General features: G+C 36.7%; 1 protein-coding gene across 6 annotated transcripts in view; it reads left to right on the top strand.

The window, feature by feature from the left end:
• The window catches only part of AKNAD1 (AKNA domain containing 1), a 68,614-nt gene that overhangs the window by 2,776 nt on the left and 42,195 nt on the right, over positions 1–23,643 (top strand). For 3 of the 6 annotated variants that reach the window (XR_011974772.1, XR_011974770.1, XM_072644202.1), the window contains exons 1-6: positions 13,832–13,952; positions 16,832–17,924; positions 18,681–18,740; positions 22,579–22,624; positions 22,780–22,916; positions 23,018–23,077. Coding sequence is in view for 4 of the 6 variants with exons in the window: in XM_072644202.1 (XP_072500303.1) it covers positions 16,953–17,924; positions 18,681–18,740; positions 22,579–22,624; positions 22,780–22,916; positions 23,018–23,077 (1,275 nt within the window). In the remaining 2 variants the exon portion in view is untranslated. Of the gene's footprint in view, positions 1–12,724; positions 13,173–13,831; positions 13,953–16,831; positions 17,925–18,680; positions 18,741–22,578; positions 22,625–22,779; positions 22,917–23,017; positions 23,078–23,643 lie in introns of those variants that run through there. The other 3 variants (XM_072644203.1, XM_072644204.1, XM_072644205.1) reach the window with 3 other exon arrangements.

The raw sequence follows: 23,643 nt of genomic DNA, 5'->3' as shown, positions 1-23,643 counted from the left end.
ATATTTATGCCATTTTCATCCTCACTGAAAGTGTCTGACAACATTGTTGAAAATGTCATACTAAAAACATGGGAGAAAGCATACAGGCTTGCTTCACTACATTGGTGACTGGGAAAGAATGAGATCATGTCCCATTATCCAGAACCTGAGCAAGTATGAAACCATGAAACTGGCATTCAATACTGATGAATTCTCTGGGCAACCAAATTTTGACATAATTTTCCACAAGCCCTCACAACTGACAGTATCAAAAGCCTTCGTCAGATCAACAAATGTCGCGTACAGTTCTCTGTTCTGCTCCTGGCATTTCTCCTGGAGTTGTTGGGCAGCAAAAACTATGTTGACCATTCCTTTCTGAAGTTGTTACTGGTTCGTAGGTAGATGACCATCTTCCAGGTGAAGGATCAGCTTATTAAGGAGGACTCTAGCAAGAGTTTTGATAGCAATGATTAAAAGAGAGATGGCACTGTTATTGTCACAGGACAATCTATTTCTTTTACCTTTATAGAAATGGAAAGTGGAGGCATCCTTGACCTCCTGGGGGATAACCTCCTCTTGTCATATAACCTCAAAAATTTCAGGCAGCTTTTGTACGAACAGTGAACCCCCTGCCTTGTAAATCTCAACTGTAATAGAATCAGCACCAGGTGCTTTGTCGTCGTAGAGGAGCCTAATGGCCCTCAAAACCTCTTCTTTGCTTGGAAATTCTGCTAGAGAGAGATTGGTTTCAATATGAGGTATATGGTTAATGGCTTCAGCACTGATTGATGATGGTCTGTTGAGAACACTATGGAAGTGTTCAACCTATCTCTTCAGTACCATATCCTTATCACTAATCAGTACAGAGTAGTTGAGATACACCATAGGTCTTTGACCCATAAATAGCCTTAAGAACATCGTAAAAGTGCTTTAGATTGTTAATGTCAGTGTAAAATTGAATTTAATCTGCCTTCTTACTGAGCCAAGAATCTTGCATCTCTCTAAGCTTTGCTTGTACTTTACTTTTGATGGAGTTAAATGATGCCTTCTCAGAGACAATGAAATATTCTGCTGGTAAACCTTGTGGAGTTCTCAGCAGTTTCTGAATTTCCCATAATTTTCGTCATTCCAGTCTTGATGTTTGTGAGTGTTCTGGTCCAGATGAATGAATGTGGTGCCGTACACCAAATCTCTGAAAGGTGCCCATTCCTTTTCTGCTCCACTGTTGCCAACCATGTGTTGGCTCAGCTTTCCCTCCAAGTTAGCAACTAACTGTTCCTGCTTGAAGAAGCGTTCCAATCTGTTGATATTAAGTCTTCTGGTAGTTGTCTTGCCTTGGGGCTTCTGCTTTTGTTGAATTCGAATATTTAGCTTGAAGAGGATATGATCAGTCTAGCACTCTGTGCTACACATTGCCTTTCTCATTCTCACATTCCATCTTTGAGGTTTTAGTTGGAACTTAAAGAAAGCCAGGGAAGCGAGTAGTGGAAGAGGGAAAAATGTTGCAGGCATGGGGGACAGCCAGAGAAAATACCCAGAGCTGAGAAATAGAATGTCTTGTTGGAGGAAAAGCCAGTGTCACTGGATGGAAGAGTGAGGTTTTGAATGCCAAACAGCATTTTGTATTTGATCACGGAGGCAACTGGGAACCACTAGAGGTGATTGAGTAGGGTAGTGACATGGTCGGACCTCTGCTTTAACAAAATCATTTTGGTGGGTGAATGGAGGATGGATTGGAATGGGGAAGGACTTGAGGCAGGAAGATCCACCAGCAAGGTATTGTGATAGGCCAGGCATGAGGTGGTGAGGACCTGCACCAAAATGGCAGCAGTGTTAGAGAAGAGAAATAGGTGGATTCAGGAGATGCCTGCTCTTTAAAATAAGCTGTTGGAAAGGGGAGGTAAGTGGTGGGTTTTTTTCTTTCTCCTCAGGTCTTTCAACCTGATTATTAATCCCTCCTCAGCTCTAGAAGTATGGGCTATTTTTGTCAATACAAACAGATGCATCCCTTTCTCTCTAATACTTCCTACCATCCTGAGCTGCAGCAGTATCTCTGTCACCAACTCTGTAGTTAAGGTGAATATCTAGTGTCCTGCTGATTCCTTGCCAAACAGGGTTGGGTATCTTCCCCAAGGAACTATGTCTTTCCTGTGTAGGGGCTGTGGCTCCATCTCAATATTTTCCTCAGAAGGCACATCTCCTCCCTCCTAAAGAGAGTTAAATCCTCAAACCTTCAAGTACATAGATGCAAAATGGCAGAATCTATGTGAAAGACATTCAAAGTCTTCTGATGATTTTGAGCAAGGTTCCTACCATCTCATCAATAAATCTATGTATGCCTTGGAGTATATGCAATCCCTAAGTATTTTATAAGATCATAGGATTCTAGAGTCAGAAGAAACTTTTAGAAGTCACCTAGTCAAACCGTTTGATTTTACAGATGAGGTACCAAAAGAGATACAGATGGTACCAGAGGTACAGAAGTACGGATGAGACCAAAAGAGGTAAAATTACTTGCCCAAGATGAAAACCAAGTTCTATCTCTAGATTCAGTGATCCATGTATAATTTACAATAATTGTGAACTTCATGCTTCTCAAAGATGCCTTTCCTACAGAATTTGCCAAGATCTCATTAAATAATACACATTAATCTGGAAAGAATACAAGCATCAACCACGCTAGGAAATGATGCCAATGTTTTGATGTATCCTAGGATATAATTATTAGAAAGAGTGTGATTGGGATGAAAAGATTAGGTAAAGGTCTTAACCACTAGAGTACCCTAAGACTGTGAAAATAGAAATGGCTACCAATTCTACTGCCCAAATTCTTTCTCTGACAATTGTGACATCTCTATTTTTTCCCTCTCTAGTCTGTGTTAGAGCAAAGTCTAACAGTCTATACACCTTGACTTCTATGGCCCAACTCCCAGATTTTCTGTGGACAAGTCAATTACTCTCCTTTGGTCTCAGATAAATTGGTGATATTTTTACTAACTGCCTTAAAGGAATGGTGTTGGAAGGTGCCTAATTAGTGTCTGTAATGTGGCTTAAAAGCCTTAGACTAAAAGTACTATTTAGATGTAAAGCATTATTATCTCTTGCACACATAATGCTCCACTTCCTGCCTTTAGTTGTTGTTTAGAGTTATGCTAATGCTGTTCCAGCAACTAGTAGGGTTCCATGCCTGAAGTGATTACATTTATTTAGTGGGTGAAAAAATATCTACCTCACCTGGGTGTTGTGAGTCTTAATTAATTAGTGTTTATACAACACATTGGCATCCCATCATAAAAGAATAAGAGTAAATTATCATTAACATCTTCTTTACTTCCTGTGTTGTTGAAATGGTGACTACCCTATACTATTCCAAAAAAGTTTACTACTTCACCTGCTAGATTGAGGTCATGCATACTGTGAGGCCTCATTGATTGCTAGTTATAAAGAGTTTTGTGATACTTAGAAGAAAGGTGCTAGGTCTTCATCTCCAGCATAAATGGGTTCTTTTGTCTGATTATTGGTTTACACACAGGCGTGCCCATGCACACACACACCAACACACACATATACACACACAAATCTGACACTGGGGGGATTTCAAACAGAAGTTAAACTGACCAGTTATAAGGGATATGGCAGAGGGAATGCCTATGCAGGTATGAATTGTACTAATGACATCTAAAGTCTCTTTCAACTGTTGTTCTATGATTCTGTGACCTTGGCATTTAACAAATTCAACATTTACTGAATGGCTACTCTGTATGAGGCAATGTACAGAAAATTTTGTCTCTTCTAGGCTTTCAGGATTTTTCCTGGCCTATTCTAGTCAATCGGTATATAGTTTTGTGTTAGAGATGAAGGGTACATTCAGGATGGTGAGAGGACCAGAGACTCTACTGGTTGAGGAAGTTGGGAAAGGTTACCCTAGAAAAGAGAAAACTTAAGGGCATGGTAGCCTTCTTCTGTTATTTGAAGGGCTGTCATCAATTTGGCATCAATTAGATTTGATCTGCCTGGCTCCAGAAGGAAGAACTAAGGACAATGTTTGAAAGTTAGAGAGGCAGATTTATTCTCAATATGAAGAATACCTTCCTAACAATGCTGTCCAAAAGTGGAATAGACATAACTTGCACACACTAAAACCAAAATAACATAATTCCTTTTTACCTCCCCAGTTCCTTCAACCAATCCTCAAATGCCATGAATTCAAGGATTTTGTTTAAAAAAAAGCAGAGTATGTAAGAGCACTACCGTACCTCCTTAATCTTGGAAGCTATGTCTCAATGCAAAGTTAATTTGGTTACATCTTCATACAGCTAGTGTGTGTGTGTGTGTGTGTGTGTGTGTGTGTGTGTGTGTGTGTGTGTGTGTGTGTAGACAATCAGGATTAAGTGACTTGGCCATGGTTATATAACAAAAAGTACCATTTGAACTCGGGTCTTCCTGACTCCAGGGCTGGTACTCTACCTATCACACCACCTAGCTGCCCCAAATACAACTAATTCATATTAAGATTGCAGTTAACTAAAACCCCAAGATCTTTCTCACTCACACTACAAACTAGCTATGCCTTCCTCATTTTATACTTGTGAAATCGAATTTTTGAACCTATGTAACACTACATTGATGCCTACTGAAGTTCGTCCTGTTGGATTCAACTGAGTGCTCCATCTAGCTTGCTGAGGACTTTTGGATTCTACTATTCAGGTTATTTATTGCTTCGTTGTCTGCAAATTTGGTAAGCATGCCATCTAAGCCTTTTTCCAAGTCATTGGTAAGTATGTTAAAACTTAGCACAGTGTTAAGCATAGATCATTGGAGTCCTCTTACCAACTTTTTTATTGTTATTTGAGTCTGTCCATTCAAACAAATCTAAAGTCATATAATTGTATTATCACCCCCATCTGTCCACCTCTTCCAAAAAAATAGTATGAGACTCTAACCAGTCTCCTATTTTCTTTCTTTTTTCCTCTCTCTCTCCTCCTTTTCAACACTCCCCTCTCCCTTTTCCTCCCTCCCCATTGTCACAGTAGATAAAACACTAGAGCAGGAGTCATATCCAGCTTCAAATATTTACTTACTGTGTGATCCTGAACAAGTCACTTGACCATTTGTCTACATCAATTTCCTTGTTTATAAAACAGAGATAAGAATAGGACCTCTCTCTCAGTGTTGTTAGAGGATCAAATGAGATAATGTCTGTAAAACTTTTCATAAAACTCAAAGGGCTATGTAAATGCTATTATATATATATGTACACACACATGTATGCATATATGTGTGTATATATCATTCCCTGATCTATCAATTTAGTAACCTTGTCAAAAAAAAAAACCAAACTTCAGCTGTCAGGACCTTTATGAAGCCCTGCTGGGTCTTTCCTTTTTTTTTTTTTTCCTAAACTTCTTTTTCTAATCACTAACCATCTCCTTAATAATTTGTTTAAGAATTTCCCCAGGAATTGGAGTTGAGCTCATAGACCTTTAATTTCCTAACCATTCTTTTCCCTTTTTTGAAAATCTGGACATTTTTCCTTCTCCAGTCCCTTAGTCTTTCCCTTGATGTCTATGAGCATTCAAATACCTTGGATAGAGCTGTTCAGGAATAACATCAGCCAGTGCTTTGAGCAGTTAAACAGTTAATCTGGCCAAGGCAACTGAGTTCAGTGATGTTTTTTTCTTACTTATTATCTTGGGTAGCAACTCCCCATTCACCATTTTTGTTCCGTCTTTTCCAGTGCCAAGGTCATTCTCCTTAGCAAGAAAAACAGAAACAAATGAAGTATTGAGTAACTGTTATCTCTATGTTGTCAGTTATCAGCATCCCATTGAACCCAAGCAGCAATCTTCTTTTCTTTGAAGGTCTTAAAGAGGAAAATTTGAAGAACTTTCTTGAATATAGAGCTTAACCCACCTCCTTCCCTACTAGACTTTTTTTCCTTGCCAGCCTCAGAGCTCATTCTGGGCTTTGACCTCATGACATTATTCTATAAAACTGCACCATACTCATATTCAGCCTCTGTTACCTGCCTTATATCATTTGATGAATTCCCTAAATGTCCACATTGGTTTCTTTTGACATGTTCTGTTTTTCCTACCCCACTGAAATGATTTTCAGTCTTGACTCTAGAGGACATTAAGCATACTAATCTGTTTGCTAGAAAGGTGGACATAAGCTCAAGTCATAGGAACATACAGCAGATATTAAGCTAGAAGGGATCCCAGAGGCCATTTAGGCCTATATGCTTATGTTACAGATTATTTTTACATATAAGGAAACTGAGGCCCAGGAAGAGTAGACTTGCTCATAGTCCAATAATAAGTATTAGAGGCAGTTAGGTGATGTGGTGGATAGAGAGCTGCCTTTGGAGTCAGGGTAGACCTACGGTGATATCCAGCCTCAGACATTTACTTGCAATGAGAGCCAAGGCAAATTATTTAGCCTTTGTCTGTCTCAATTTTCTCATCTGCAAATGGGGATGATAATAATAGCACTTACCCCCCCAGTGTTGTCATGAAATAAGATAAAAATAAAATAAGATAGTATTTACAAAGCGCTTTGCAAACTTTAAAGTTCTATATAAATTCTAGCTTTAAAAAGGTAGGATTTGAACCCTGGTTCTTTGACTCAGAAACCAGTGTTCTTTCTACTGTGCCATGCTGCCTCTATCACCCTCTTGATTTTTAAGCCTTTTTGATTAAATTTGCAAGATACCAGACAGGTACTTTTTTTTAAACTAGGCTTTGTTAGGCATATTCCATCCCACTACAAGAGGTTTTCATCCCTATGTGCTGTTGCCTAGAAATTCAAATTCTGTTTTCAGACAACACCTTTTAAGCTATTCTCAGTTCAATTTTTCATTTCTGCGCCTCTTTACCTTTAAAGGGAAACCATAAAGCAAACACAAACCTAAGCCCCTATAACTTCAGTTTCTTTCCCAAGATGTTGGAATCTTTGGAAATACTTTCTTGGTTCCTTCTGGCAGTATCATTTGTGACCACGTGAGTCACCAGAGGTGGTAATAGTCATCCAGTTTGGCAAGTCTGGGGAGGTTCTCTGTCGTGTCTTGGAAGTGTGCCCAGGAAGACAACAGACCTTTCATCATTTGAGGTTGACAAATCTGCCTCATTATCCTTAAGTATGAAATCACCAACCACCATTACTTTTCTCTTTTTCTTGCTTTAACCCCTACTGGATTAGAATAGAGACAGCTGGTGGAGCGATGTATACAGCACTGGGGATCTGGAGTTAAAATCTGGGTTCAAATTTGCTACAGACACTAGCTGTGTGACTCCCTACAAATTGTTAACCTCTCTTTGCCTCAGTTTCCTAAACTGTAAAATGGGGATAATTAATAGCACTTACCTCCCAGGGTTGTTGTGAGGGTCAAATGAGATAATATTTGTAAAAAATGCTTAGGACAGTGCCTGGCACATGGTAGGTTCTATATAAATGCTTACTCCTTATAGCGTTTTATAGATGTGCCCATCTACAAGAGAGATGATCTCTCAATTGTAGCTTCTGTGGCTATAGAATTTATCATTCTTTGGAAGATAAGCAGCTGCTTTCTACTTAGAAACAGCCTCAAATCTGGTGTCCTGTTGTCATAATTTCCTTTCCCTTTTCCATCTATATTTCTTCTGCTCTCTACCCTCCTAATAAAGGTCAAATTTCCTCAATGACTTCAATCCTCCACTGCCTCCACCTTCTCTGCAGTGAAACCCCACTTCTGAGTTTTGTTTTAAACATTTCATTGTCCCTGATTGCCTGGAGGATGGAGAGGCATTCCAACCGTGCTTCACCTTCTGTTCTATTCCACCTACAGTTGGAACATAGAGATAGCAGTTGCTTGGTGGGGGTAGAAATACATACATTGGAAACTTAGTAAAGTCACTGCAAATTGTTCCCTACTCTCCATGCTGAATGGAGAGCATTTCAGCCTTGTTTTTTTTGGGGGGGAGGGTTTACCATGAGTATTTATATCCCACCTCCTAAGCATCCCCTTAAGAATCTTATAACCTTTATCACCTTTTAACAACTTGAAAACTGCTCCTCACTTCCTTTTGTCCCAACAACTTTATGGTTTGTCCTATTTCCTTTAATTTTTCTCACTAACTTCTTGTTTTACAAGTTTGTTTTACTTACCAGTTACTTTATCAATGTTTTAATTACATTTTCTTACTTACCTCATGTACCTTATTTAGCACAGTACCTGGCACATTTGATGCTTAATAAAGACGTATTGACCAACTGGCTTCTGAATAATCTTCTCATACTTCTTGTTAGGTGTATTCCATTCCTTAGTTTTGCTCCTTTTTCATGCAAGATTTTCTCCCTACAGAGTCTAGAAGGAGGCTCTAGATAATAGAGGTTGTTTTCCTTCAAATTTTCCTCATTTTTTTCTAGATTCCCATAACTGGTTTTCCTACCACCAGTCTATCCTTCAATTTCATCTTCCACACAACTCCATTCACCTATTACTGAAGAGCCAGGTTCTATTTCCACCTTCTATGAGAGAAGGAAAGGAAAATGGCAACAACTTTATACCCTTCCAATTCTTCACAAGCTAAGGCACCACTCCAGTTATGTCACAACTCTGTTCAGAATCTTTTAATATCTCCCCATTCCTACAAAATCTAAATTCTTGGCATTCATTCAATGCTCTTCACAAGCTAGTTCCAATTTGCCTTTTCAGTCTTCATACTGTTCCCTCTTCCATATTTTGCATTCCAGTCACTCAGTCTCCTGTTTTTGTCTTATTCCCATCTTCAATTGAAGTTATTCCTTCCTTCAAGGTCCATTCAAGTCAGGTGATATCTCTTTCATAAAGCTTTTCTTTTTTTCCTTTTCCTTTTTAAAAATTTTTAACATTTAAAAAAATTGAGTTCCAAATTATCTTCCTTTTTCCCTTCTCCCCCCTTGAAAAGGCAAGCAATTTGCCATAGATTACATATGTAGAGTCATATAAAACATTTCCATATTAGCCATGTTGCCAAAAAAGTAAAAAACCCCAAAGGAAAGGAAAGTAAAAAAAAAGGTATGCTTTGATCTGCATTCAGACTCCATCAATTCCTTCTCCGGAGGTGGCTAGCAATTTTCATCATAAAGTCCTTCAGAATTGTCTTGGACCATTGTACTGCTGAGGTTAACTAAGTCATTCAAAATTGATCATAATACAATGTTGCTGTTACTGTGTACAATGTTCTCCTGGTACTGCTCACTTCCTTTTGCATCAAAGTTCATATAAATTCTCTCAGGTCTTTCTGAAAGCATTCTGCTTGTCATTTCTTATAGCATAACAGTATTTCATCAGAATCATATACCACAGATTGTTCAGCCTTTCTCAAATTCATGGGCATCTCCTGAACTTCTAATTCTTTGCCATACTACAAGTATTTTTGTACACATAAATTCTTTTCCTTTTCCTTCTATCTCTTTGGAATGCAGATCTAGTAGTGGTATTGCTGAGTCAAAGTGTATGAAAAGTTTTATAGCCTTTTGGGCATAGTTCCAAATTGCTTTCCAGAATGGTCGAATCATTTTACAACTCCACCAACAATACATTAGTGTGCCATTTTTTTCACATCTCCAACATTTGAATTTTGTCTTTTCTGTTATATTAGCCAATGTGATAGGTGTGAGATGGTACCTCAGAATTGTTTTAATTTACATTTCTCTAGTCAATAGAGTTAGAGCACTTTTTTCAAATGTCTATAAATAGCTTTGATTTCTTCTACTGAAAACTGCCTGTTTATATCCTTTGATCCTTTATCAACTGAGGAATGGCTCTTTTTTTTTTTATAAGTTTGACTCAGATCTTTCTGTATTTGAGAAAATCTGAGGAAATTGCCCCAGTTTCCTGCTTTTCTTCTAATCTTGGCTGCATTGTATTTGTTTATACAAAACTTTTTAAATTTAATATAATCAAAATTATCCAGTTTATGTCCCATAATGTTCTTTATCTTCTGTTTGGTCATAAATCCTCCCTTCTCCATTGATCTGACAGGTAAACTGCTCCCCTGATATCAACCTTTATGTCTAAATCATGTACCCATTTTGGCCTTACCTTGAGATGTTGGCATATACCTAGTTCCTGCCAAAATTCTTTCCAGTTTTCCCAGCAATTTTTCTCAAATAATGAATTCTTATTTCAGAAGTTTAGATCTTTATGTTTATCAAGCACAAGTTTAATATGGTCATTTGCTGTTGTGTATTGTGTACCTAATTTATTCCACTGATCTATCATTCTATTTCTTAGCCAGTACCAGATTGTTTTGATGATTACCACTTTGTGTAACAGTTTGAAACCTGGTATGGCTAGGCAACCTTCCTTCATCTTTTTTTCCTTTTGATTCCCTTGATACACTTGACCTTTTGTTCTTCCAAATGAATTTTGTTATTATTTTTTGAGACCTATAAAATAATTTTTGGTAGTTGGTAGTTGATTGATTTACTACTGAATAAGTAAATTAATTTAGGTAGAATGATCATTTTTATTGTATTGGTTTGACCTGTTCCTGAGCAATTAATATTTCTTTAATTGTTTAGATTTTATTATTATCTTATTATTTATGTGAAAATTGTTTTAATTGTACTCATATAGATCCTGGGTTTATCTTAGCAGGCAGACTTCCAAGTATTTTATATTATCAGCAGTTATTTTTAAATGGAATTTCTCTTATCTCTTCTTGATGGACTTTGTTGGTAACATGTAGAAGTGCTGATGATGTGGGTTTATTTTACATCCTGCAACTTTGCTGAAGTTGTTAATTATTTCAAGTTGTTTCTCTAGGATTCTCTGAGTATACCATTACATTTTCTGCAAAGAGGGATAATTTTGTTTTCCCACTGCCTATTCTAATTCCTTCAATTTCTTTTTCTTCTCTTATTGCTATAGCTAACATTTCTAGCACAATGTTGAATAATAGTGATGATAATGTGCTTCCTTGCTTCGTCCCTGATCTCATTGGGATGTCTTCTAGCTTATAGCCATTACAGACAGCACTTGCTCTCATTACAGATAGTGCTTGCTCTTGTTTTATGTAGATACTACTTATCATTTTAAGGAAAGCTCCATTTATTCCTGTGCTTTCTAGTGTTTTAATAGGAGTGTTACATTTTGTCAAAAGCTTTTTACTGCATCTATTGAAGTAATCATATGATTTTTGCTGGTTTTGTTATTGCTATATTCAATTAAAAACACTAGAAAGCACAGGAATAAATGGAGCTTTTTAAAAAACAAGTAGTGTCATTATTACTTAAAAATAGTAAAACCAAAAGAGTTTAGGGGTAGTAGTATATTTTTTTGATTTGGACACGTGATTTTACTGGTGTAGGGAACTCTTAGTAAAGAAACTCCTTCTATCAATGGATATCAGCAACTGTTCTGCAAATGATATATTTTTAGAGCACTCCCTGGAACACCGAGAGGTTAATTTAATTATTCATAGTCACACAACCAGTATGTGTCAGAGACCAGACTTGATCAAACTCCAGGTCTTCTTGGCTTTGAATTTGGCTCTGTCTCCAAAAGAGTCTATGTTGCCTCTCAGCAATATATTATTTATTTCATAATTCAAGTTAATAATTTTTAGCAGTCCTAAGTATCACAATAAACCATTTACTAGCTGCCAAAAATTCACTAAGCATTCCATAAAATAGGATTGGTCTATGCTTTATGGAATGTCTACATACTAATTATACGTATGCCTCCTGGCTAAATTTGGTAGAAGAGTCAATTTCAGATTCTTACAGTATAAGGGAAACTATTGTTAGGGCTAAAGTGAAAATTTGCCTCTCTTAAAAGTTTCATGGAGAAATTTGTTTAACTAATGACTCTCATTGGTTTGGCAAAATTTTTTTCCTGGCTTTAAAAATAGAACCAATGTAAATAAATTTGTAACAGCTGGTCACCAAATCCATGTATCTGCATGGAAGAAATATTTTTATTTCTTACACTAGCTATAAATAACACATCCATCTGGCTCTCTCTGAAGTATAGAACAGGTTTCTTATGCCTTCCTTATTACATTAAAACAATTGCCAGATGAAACTAATACTACATTCAAAGGTATATAGTTACAGTTAAAAAGACACTGCATTTGTAAGAAACTTACAATTCAGAGATAAAGTTATCAGGTCTGATTACATGAGAGTAATCAAATGTAGTCACTACAGAAGCAGCATAGATCATCTTACATTTGAAAATATTTTAATTTAGAAAATTGAATGCAATACACTAGATACCACATCCAAGGATATCTGACTCCTGGGTGTAGTCTAGGATGCTGTTATACTGAACAGTCCCTTGTTCTCCTCTCTAGGTTGAAATCCTGAGATAAGAATAGAGAAGGGAAATATAGAGATAAAAAGAGAGTCCACTCAAGTATTTTTGAATGCTTTTTAAAATGCAGCAGGAATTCAGATCAAATCAGAAGTTAGTTGCATATTTGGACCCTTCTGAGTAGTTTTCTTGTATTTGATGATTCCTGGAAGAAACAAGGAATCATTGTGATTTTGAAACTCTGTTTCTTTGTTCTGCCATTCACCTCTTCACAGGGTTAAGTGATTTGCCCGGGGTCACAGGACTAGTAAGTCAAATCTGAGGTTAGATTTGAATTCAAGACGATGAGTCTGCACCACCTATTGCCAGTCATCTTCACAGTTCTGCCTCACTTAAATCCATTTAACATGTAGGTCTCCAATGATGTCATTCGGTGTCCTTAAAAAATGAAGGATGAACAACCACCTCTTCACAAATTTGCCAATCATGAGGGGAAAAAAGATGTCATATAATTAGAGAAGGTTCATCTTTTTCAAAAGGTCCAATAAACAGATCAGCCAATAGCCTCTATAAATCAGGTAAAGTGAGTTTCCCAGTTGCTGGGAAGGTTACCACCCATTTCTCTCAGCTCTAGTGAGACCTAAAAAGTGAGAGAATGTGTAGTATATAACTTTAAGCTGGAAGAAAGCAAAGTGGGCTTGTGTATTAGATGTCACAGATCTACCAACAAAGGTGGCAGTATCTGCATTGTTGGGTCATTATCTTCTGCTTCCCTTTTAATGTGGTTAAAAAGGTAGGAGGGATGGGTTTTGGAAATATACTACTACCCCTAAATGTAAGGACAAGACAGCACTTGCAGTACAACCTGGACACCCTGGCATCCTCCAAGGGGTGGGGGGCAACAAAATAGGTCTGATTTCTTCTCCTCCCTCTTGGGCAAAGGGCTCCTTCTACTCTGAATGGAAGGCAGTTGGTGTTCTAATTCAGAACTGATTGTAGTGGGGTGGAGTTGAGACCATAGGACTACTTAAATAGTCCTTCACCGTAGTTCTTTCAATGATAAGACCAATCCCCTAAGGTAGAACTTTATATTCTTACCAAATTAGCTTTACTGAGTAAAAAAAAAAAAATACAAAACCTTTCTACTGAGCACAAACAAATTAATTATTCAATGACCCTCTTCAACTTAAATTTGATTTTCTCTTCCACAGACAGTCCTAATTGATCCCATCAGATTTCTAAGTCATCTTAGGTATCTTCTTACACTGTAATAATACCTCATCAGGATTCATTTTTCTACTCCAAAGGTTACACCAAATTTCAATGCCATTACAAAGTAAAAGTATTTAAGGGATAGTTATCAACAGGGCTATCACTTTGTTCCCCCTCTTTGGTAAAGTCAGAAGTGTTTTATAAGATTATGTAATTATGCTGCCTTGGCCTCTACTCTCCCAGTGACCAGTTATTTATGCTCAGAGAGATTTGTGAGCTATTGCTGAGCTCATAATAGCCAATGCCTCTGCTGGAGCAGTCAGCATATCAAAAGGGTTCACCTGATTTCAGTATAATGTATTGGATTTCTAGACAATGTTGTGTTCAGTTTCTGGGTGGAATCTCTTTTACTGATACTTTGAATTCCAAGGTTGAGCTGTCAACTCTGAAGAGATGCTTCATTTCTTTCCAGATAACTGTAAGGATTACAGTGCTTAGAAATGTGGATGGTTCAGAAAGAAAATGTAAAAGAAAGATAAAAAAGCACTGACTTAAGAAATGTAATGTAAATGATGAAAGGAAACCTTTGTGATCTGGCTTATCTAGACATCCTATTCCCCCCATCCCCCCATCCCCCCAAAACGGGTATAGGAATAAATGATAGTTTTTTTATTAGTTCCAATATAAATATTTTCTGAAGTCTGAAGATGTCAAATACGAATACTTAGGATAGTTGAAACCTTCCACAAAATGGGCAGGTACTCTATCCTACCCAGTAAGAAGTTTTACAGTAATGAGAATAAGCGTACAAGGACATGAGGCATGGTGAGGAAGATGTGGGCTGTAACCTGACCTGAGAGAAAGCTGACAAAAGGAAACTAATCTACCTTGACATTGTCTGGCTTTTTATTTAGGAATAAAAAAAGTTTCATATTAAAGTTTTTTTTATAGGTGCTCAATTTTACAATCAAGTATAGTATTTGAAAAGAGAATTTAAATGTAGGTTTCATTTTATCTTTTTTTCACCAGCCCACTTATGGTTGTTCCCTCCTGTACTCAGATAGAGCCATTTGTACTTTCACTGTTGTCTTGAATATTCTGACTCTGGAACTTTTGGTAAGGGACAAAATAAAGTAATTTTGGGTCAGACGACAGTTAGCCCTGTCCCAGAATTAAGTTGAAATTTACTTTCTTTGTGTCTCCTGCAAAAACTAGGGAAAACTTGATTTTTTTTGTCATTTAGTCTTCAGTTATTGTAGTTTCTGACTTTATCTAGGTGGGTCTTGTTTTAAAGTCAATATGTTCCCCATAAGTTATAAATAAAAGTTTTGTAAGTAGAATAATTTGAAAATGTGCCAACAGAGCATTCCATTTAAAGACAATCTGTGGTTAGTTTAGCCCTTTTTATCTTTTTTGTTGTTGTTAATAAACTAGTTACTCCCTAATTTATCTGCTTTTTAAATCTGGTTTTTGTATGTTGAGTTTTCTTATATGCCAAGGGACATCTGCATTAAGATCTCAGTTATGTCTCAGTTATTGCTTAGTTCTAGTTTACCACATTTAGTTTGGTTTTCTTCGTTGGGAATTTAATATCATTTCTGCAGGAGTTTTAGCCTTGTTGGTTTTTGAAGTTATGGCTTTTAACAGATCACTCAAATATTCAAATTCTCTTACAGAATTCTAGAGATAAAAGAATCTAAGAGCTTATCTAGTCCAACCCTATAATTTTAGAGATGAGGAAAATGGGCCCACAAAGGTTGACTTGGTGCCTCAGCTGGTTTACGATAAAACTGACTTTCAGAACCACTCAACTCTTTCACCACATAAACTAAGATTATTATTATATGCTTTTGTAGAAGTACTGGAAGGCTTCTTCAGTTGTAAGGGAGATACCAAAAGGAAGCTTTTTTCAACATTTTCAACCCTAGGTAGAGGGTGAAGATAGAGATAGACCAAAGGGAGTGTATGGAGGGCACTTATTGACTAGAGTCCAGGTGTGGGAACCTTTGAGCTTGAGGCCACAAGTTGCATTCTAGGTCTTAAAGTGTGACCCTTTGACTGAATCCAAACTTCACAAAACAAATAATTTGGATTCAGTCAAAGGGCTGCTCTAGAGGACATTGAGGACCACATGTGGATGTTCACCACCCCTGGACTAGAGTTTCAACGACAAATTTATTTTGCAAACATTAAATACCCACTAAGTTCAAGATATGATGCTACGTTGTGTGTGTGTGTGTGTGTGTGTGTGTGTGTGTGTGTGTGTGTGTGTGTGTGTGTGTGTATACAATCTTATTTGAAGAGGGAAAGAGCACTGAATGGCAAGGGAATTAGGCAGGGCTTCTCAGAGGAGATGGTCCCTGAGCTGATAAACTGGAAAAGAAGTTAAGAATTTTGAAAGGCATAGACAGATGGAGTACATGACAGGCACACAGGATGCCTTTTACAAATGTGCTGAGGAAAAAGATGAATAGCAAACATGAGGAGTCATCAGATCATGAGAAGGGCAATAATGTAAAATAAATCTGAAAAGGTAGATTGGAGGCAGATTGTGGAAATCCTTGAATCAAGCAAAAAAGTTTGTTTTTTATCCTAAAGGCATTTCAAGATTTTTGAGTAGGGGAGTGAGAATGTCAGATGTATGTCTTAGGAAGACTTGGGTTCAGATAGTTTCAGCACATTCAGCACAGTAGGGATGATGAGACTATTATTTCTCTCCTTTTCTGGGCCCTCCTTAGTCATTCAGAGTGTGTCAGGAAGAGACACTAGGGTCAAGGAGAGTTAAGGATGGGGACATGGACTCCAGTGGTGATTTTCCACTGGAATAAAAAGGGTCATACAACTGTGTGTGGAAGGAATATAAATTAGAGGGTTAATAAAATTTAGGTTTATTGACATTTGTTAATAATGTGAACATTTTTCATAATTAGTTTTTGAATAATATAATTATATTATATTTTGAATAATATAATTCAAATAATATTTGAATAAAAGAGTTCTTAAAATGCTTTGGGAAATCATACCCTCAGGGAGTGTTTTCCTAAAACAGGATGGCAAATATTTATAATTTTTTCCCTCTTTAGTCAAGGGTAAGTGTTAGTCAAGATTCAAGGAAGGAAAATAAACCTTAGGCAGGGATGGACAGGGCATTTTTTCCTTTCTCATTCTATATTCATTTTATACATTTGAGAGGTTAATACAGTGCTGATAATGGATTAGACTTTTGTTAAGATCATTTCCTCCCCATTGGCAAATGCACTTCTCTTTAAGCAGATCCATTAATACTTTTATTTTGATCTTGTTTGCAAAGATGGATTCTTATGTACTTAACTGAAGTTGTTTTTTCATATCCCACAGAATAAGATATATATGTATAATAAAGCATTCTATGAAAAGGATCAATGAAAATTGGAGGACATCTAATTACCATTAGTCAGGACAGCAGGCCGAAGAGTGGAAAAGAGCAAACTGAACACTCATGGATGATTTGGATTTATCTGGAGAAACAACTAAGGAGCAGGAAGACTTGCCTTATGATGGGGACCTGGTAGAGAAAACTGAGCTGCTCCATGCCCACTGTGATGAGATTTTTCCCCTAATAAAGGATATGTCTGAGGCTTTCCAACAGCCAATCATTTTGTACACAGAAATGCCTCAAGAAGCACATCTGAGATGTGCAAATGACACTTTTCCTGAACCTTCTGTAATTAAAAGGTACAATAAAGAAGAACTATACACTGAACTTTTTCACATTCCAATTACTAATGAGGGGCCTTCAAATTCAAAAATTTCTGATGTTTTACTCCAACATCTGTCCAAAAAAGAGTTTTCAAATGACATCCAGCCTGTTGCTTGTGAAACTTTCCCTAAGCTATCTTTTGAAAGTTTTGATGAAACCATTGTTAAAAGCCTCATTTTGCATTGTAGTGAGAGCTCCTTGTCCAGAAAACCAAACACAGAACCCTCTGACCAGCTCCTCCATAAAAGAAATGCCATCTGCAATCAATCAAGTCACAGACAACTCACAAGGAATGAAAATATTTTTGATTTTGATTTTGAAGAATCATTGGCTCCTAGAGACAGCTTTCAAGGAATTCCAAATTTTGTAGCTGAAAGCAGAAGCCCAAATTATCTACAAACAATGTGCAGAAGGCAGACACCGCAGCAATGTCTGTTTGAAAGACTTAGCTCAGACAGTGGACTTACCTATGGCCAAGATCGAACTTATGATCTTCCTGATTTTTCTCAAGTTGCTCCCCACATCAGAATGTCTAAACCTAATGTCCATCATAGATTGGCAACCATAGTTCAACAAACCAGATACTCTCCTAACTTGAGTGAGAAATCAGCTATTGTGCAAGATGGTGTAGAAAGCATGGCTATGAATTTTCTCGACAGAAAACCCCAAGAGAAGAAAGAAGAAACTACTGAGTTTATGCAACACTTACAGGTAAATGAAACGTGACTCTGGAAGATAGTGCAATTGATGCGTTTCACCTGTATGAGTGTAGCTAGTGGGAGGACCTCTGGAGGGAGAGTCAGGAGACCCACAGACAAAGTCCAACCTTTACCACTGACTTTGTGTACAGCCTTGAGCTAGGGGACTTTACCTCACTGGTCCTTAGGCTCTTCCTCTGCAGATTGAGGGGGTGGAATTAAATAGTTGCATAGTATGTTTATGACTATTAGATGCTCTCTGAAAAGTTCTTTGAAAAGCTCTCATTGGTGAGGAATGTCACTGTGATACCAGAATTAGGTGTGCTATAGTAGCAAGGTCACTGGATGTACAGTCAGTAGACTTGAGTTCAAAATCTGGCTTCTACTTCTTACCTGTGTGACCTTGTGCAAGTCACTTCCTCTCTTTGGGCTTCAGTTTTCTCATCTATAAAATGTGGCAGTTGGGCTGGATGATCTCTAATATCTCTTCTGTTCTGGAGTCTGTAATTATAATTACATTAACTCCTACTACAGAATGATGTGTCTAGCCCAACCTTTCTTGGCACATAGCTCCTATTGATATTAATGGATCCTATTTGTATTAAGTTCTTAATAATTTGCTCCCGGTCTATAATATTTCTTTGCATATATATTGCAAAGCAACTTCTTGTGTTAGCAGAGTAAACTTTTAATTACGATATTTTAAATGTTATTTAATGTTATTTCTTTTCTCCCCTCCCTGCATTTTCTAATTCTATGTGAATAAAAGTCAACGACTGAAAATGTTGAGGCCCAGAATCTCATTGACCATCTAAGGTTCAATACTAAGGTAAATGTATTGTGCATGTAATTACATGAGATAGATTTAGTTGTTCAGCCTTTTGCTAGGTAGAGCTATATGATTTCTCTTTCTCACACCCATGTGAAATGAAGCCCACTTGACTTCAAAGCTCTCTGCAACTGATTCCCCTGTTTCTGAAAAGTGAAAACAGCACACTGTTCAGAGATGAGAAAGGGAGGAACCTATCTTTCCACATCTTAATCTTTATTTCAAAATTCTCTGCTTCACCTAAGCTCATGGCTGAGTTTGAAAAGAAAATCAACTAATCCCGTCCAACATATGATATGGTACCAATTCTGATACATCTGTAAGTGCTTTTGAGAGATGGGTACCAAAGTGCTTAAGTCAAGGACCATGTAGTCAAGGACCATGACATATATTCAGGAAAACATTTGAAGAACATAAGGACTCTGATCAATGCAAAAACAGCCTTGACTTCTTTGGTTGAGTCACAAGTTAATAACATAATTAATTCATTAATTTTTCTTCCAGGAATGAAAGTACCAACAATAAGCCTATTACAAACAATGATTCACACCATGATAGGATCATCCATTTAGACCCAGAAGAAATCTTAGAGGGTCTCTGGAAGAGGAGTTCTTGGACTTTTTGATTTTAGGATCTTTTTATACTCTTAAAAATTATTAAGGATCCCAAAGAGCTTTTATTTATGTGGGCTATACCTATTGATTTTGTTGTTGTTCAGTTGTTTCAGTCATGTCCAAGACTTTGTGACCCCATCGGGGGTATTCTTGGCAAAGATACTGGAGTGTTTTGAACTTTCCTTCCCTAGCTTATTTTACAGATGAGGAACTGAGGCAAATAGGCTAAAGTGACTTGCTCAGGGTCACACAACTAGTAAGTGTCTGAGGCCAAATTTGAACACACAAAGATACATCTATCCTCTTTGTCACCTAGATGCCCTTATATCTATTGATACCATATTAGGAATTAAAACTGATAAATTTTAAAACATTCATTTATTCATATAAATGACAATCATAAACCTATCACATGTTAACATAAATACATTTTATGAAAAAAACTTTATTTTCCAAAACAAAACTAAATTTAGTTAGAAGAGTGGCATTATTTTGACATATTTTTTTTTGGATCTCTTTAACATTTGTCCTAATAGAAGACAATTGAATTCTCATATCTGCTTCTGCGTTCCTGGTGTTGTTTTTGGTTGAAGCTGATGAATAAAATCCAGTCTCTGCTAGATATGGACTTGGAAAAGGGAAGGGTATTTTAATAGGCAAATAATGTCTTATTATTATGAAAATAGTTTTGATACTGCAGACTACCTGAAAGGGTCTTAGAGACCACACTTTGAGAATTGCTGCTCTAATACAAGCCCTTCCTCTTACAAATGAGGAAATTGAGGTCTGAGAGGTAGGGTGCTCATTTGACAAATAATTCATTTGGCACTTACTCTAACTTAGGTACTGTTGGAGATGCCATGGTTAGATAAAAACATAGTTTCTGCTTTCATGGAGCTTAGTCTGCTGCAGGGATAAAACACATACTTAGATGCCTACAATGCACAATTTTTTAAACCAGTCCAGTGATTTCATCCACATAGGGAGCTCTTAGTAAGGAACCAGTACAGACTGGCATCTTCCAGGCAATTTGTAATCTTAGAAAGTCGCCTGGACCAACAAAGTTAAATGGTGCCCAGGATCACTGTGCCATTATATGCTAGAAATAGGACCTGAACTCAGGTCTTCCTGACTCTGAGGCTGGCTCCCTATACACATAATGTGTATATACATATATGTGTATATATAAAATTTCTATTTCTATTTCTATATTTTATATGTTTATAAATAAATAAACATTTATTTATGTATTACATTGCTATGTTTTATATATTATCTTTATGTTATATATTATATAGATATACATTACATAAGTAGGGAATATATAATTTACATTGTAATATATATTTGTACTCCTGTAACACTATAGGACATCACCTTAGATCACCTACAGAATCATTCTCCAAACCTTTTTGATCATGTCCTATCAGTAAAAATATTTTGAACATATACATACCCTCCAAATGTGTATATTTATTTATAACATACTACTATACTAATAATTATGTAAATCATAAAATTTATTCAAAATAAACATTTATTTAAGAGTATAAGATAAAGATGAAATATTTGATCCTGGAATCAATAGGGAGTTACTGAGGTTATTAGAGTAAGAGGAGTGACATAGGGGGATCTTTAGGAAAATCACTTTAGCAGAAGGGAGATACCCAGGAAAGTGAGACCAATTAGCAGACTAAATGAGGGGTGATGAGAATCTGAATTAATCTCCATGTGAGTAGAGAGAAGGTGACAAACTCAAAATATAGTGGATGGAGAAAGGACAAGATGTGGTAACCAATTGGATCTGTGAGATGAAGAAGAATATGGAGCCAAAGATGATACCAAGGTTCTGACCCTGTGCCTGGAAGGATGCTGGTGCCCTCTTGTAGAAAATGAGAAGCTCAGAAGAGGGGTTGGTTGTGGTGGTAGTAGGGAATAATGGAATGAGATTTGCAAGATGGACAGATCACAGCTCATGCATGCCTGCTTATCCTGTACCACTCTGTTGCACCCAAAACAGAAAGTTTGATGGGGGGGTTCCTGCTCTTCAGTAAGCACAAACATCTGATCTCTGAGGGGCACCTGTTGCAGCTGCAAGATGATATGAAATATGGGCATGCTGAAGGAGAAGTCTTCCCAGTGGCTCCTGATTTTCACACCTTGTGCTGTGAATGCTCAATAGGGGGTTAGATTATAAGTTCTCTGAAGGGAATTCAGTCCAGAAGTGGGGAAGTTGGGAGCTTGAATAGTAGAGGGAGGGAACACAGTAGGAGAGTGTTGGGGATTAGGGTAAATGTGGTTGTTTTGGAGACCTGCCACATGATTGACTAACATTTAGGAAGGTGAGATAGAATCCATCTTCTCAACCTATGATTGGTTGATTCTATACCCTCTGGGAATTATGCCAGGACCCTTGAGGTGATGCTCGGCTCTTGCTTTGTAAACCACTGACTTAGAGGATCAGTTGAGGAGAAATATTCAAGAGATATTTTAGTAAAATAATTTAGGAAAATACACATTTAAAAATTGCTAAAAGAAAGGAGCAGGAAAAAGATAAAATAAATGAACTCTTTGAAAGTTAAATAAAGGAGAAAGGGGCAGGAATTCTTTGGTTGAGAGATTCAGTAAAGATACTCTGAGATTCTTGAACTCACGGGAATTGAATAGCAGTTTATTTCATAATCTTTACTTAACATCAAATAGTACATGTTTAGTTAAGAGGACAAAATATTGTAGCTAAATTATCATTATTTTTTTTAAAAAACTGATCTTAGTTATCTTTTCAATAGTAGTTTTTTAAAGTTTTATTTATCTCTTCTTTGATTTTAAACATTTTTTAGAATTTCTATTTTGTTATTGGTTGGGTTTTTTGAATATATTGTTTTTTTAAAGAACATGAAATAATTCCAATCCATACTCAACATGGAGTCAGAGGTCCTGGATTTAAATCCTGGTTCTGTCACTTAACACCATTATGATCTTGGATAAGTCATTTCACTCTGTACCTCAATTTCCTCACCTGTAAAATGAGAGTATTGTCAAACTCCAAGGTCCCTTTCAAATCTAGCTCCATACATAGATATATATCCCATGATCTATATCTTCAACATCTAACTGAATTTTCAATTGGATTCCTCTAATGTTGAAATACCTTTTGTGTGTCTCTGGTAGGTCTCTCCTTGACTGGTATGCACAAAAAAAATGTTCTTTCTCTAATTGTACAGGTAAATGTAGAGCCTCTCCTGGATGTTTCAGAAAGAACTCTTTCAGGTAGACATTTAAAAACTTCTTTTAGATGTAATTTTTTTTTTTTTTACCATATTGCCAGTGTCTGTGACTGTTACTATAGATTTCTTTTTACATTTCATCCTGACATTGTGGGCAAAATTTGTGAATAATGACTAATGCTTGATTTTATTATATAGGATTAGCACCTGAGACAAATGTCTTAAAATTATCAACTACTGACGAACAGCTGCCTGCAAGTCCCTCACTTAAAACAACAGAAGGAGATAACATGTGTCAGGAGCTAACAGAACAGACCAAGAACTTGAAAACAAAAGTAATATTTAAAAACTCTTCATGTTGCTGATAGAACAATATAGATATCTATGCAGAAAACTTCATGCTTTTAACAAAGTTGATTTTCATTTTTTGTCATAGATAGAAGAATTTTCTAAAAGAATAAATCAGGATTCTGCCCCATTAGAAGATAATAAACAGGTAATAATTCTAAATCCTCATCTGTTGTCTTCTTGGCTTCTTTTAAATGCCAACTAAAAACCTATCTTTTACATAAAGAGTTTTCTAATCCCTCTTAACTCTAGTGCCTTTCTTTCTCTTATTTCCCATTTATCCTGTATATATCTTGTTTGTACATGTTTGCTTGTTTTCCCATTAGATTGTGAGCTCCTTGGGGGCAGAGATTGTCTTTTGGCTCCTTTCGTACTCCTAGTACTTACACAGTGCATGCTCAATAAATGAGTGATGAATACAATTTTTAAAAGCCAATTTGTTAAAGAAGTCAATCCAGTTTGACAATTTTTTAAAAGCACCAGGTACTATGTGCAAGTTATTGTGCTAGGTACTGCCAATACAAAGATGAAAGTGCCTCTGCCTTCGAAGAGCTTACATTTTACTAGAAGGATACAGCATGTACGCACATGGATATTGTACATAGAAAAGAGAAGAGGGAAAGAGCATGAACAACTGGAGAGATCTGAGTCATGTGGAAAACAAAGAGGTAACTCGGTCATCAGCTGTGTCCTGTAAAGATTTTGTGAAAATTG

The sequence above is a fragment of the Notamacropus eugenii genome, chromosome 2 (genome assembly GCF_028372415.1).
Source record: "Notamacropus eugenii isolate mMacEug1 chromosome 2, mMacEug1.pri_v2, whole genome shotgun sequence".
In the NCBI taxonomy this organism is placed as follows: domain Eukaryota; kingdom Metazoa; phylum Chordata; class Mammalia; order Diprotodontia; family Macropodidae; genus Notamacropus; species Notamacropus eugenii.
Note: the sequence above shows the minus strand (reverse complement) of the source record. Positions and strands in the feature narration are given on the sequence as shown.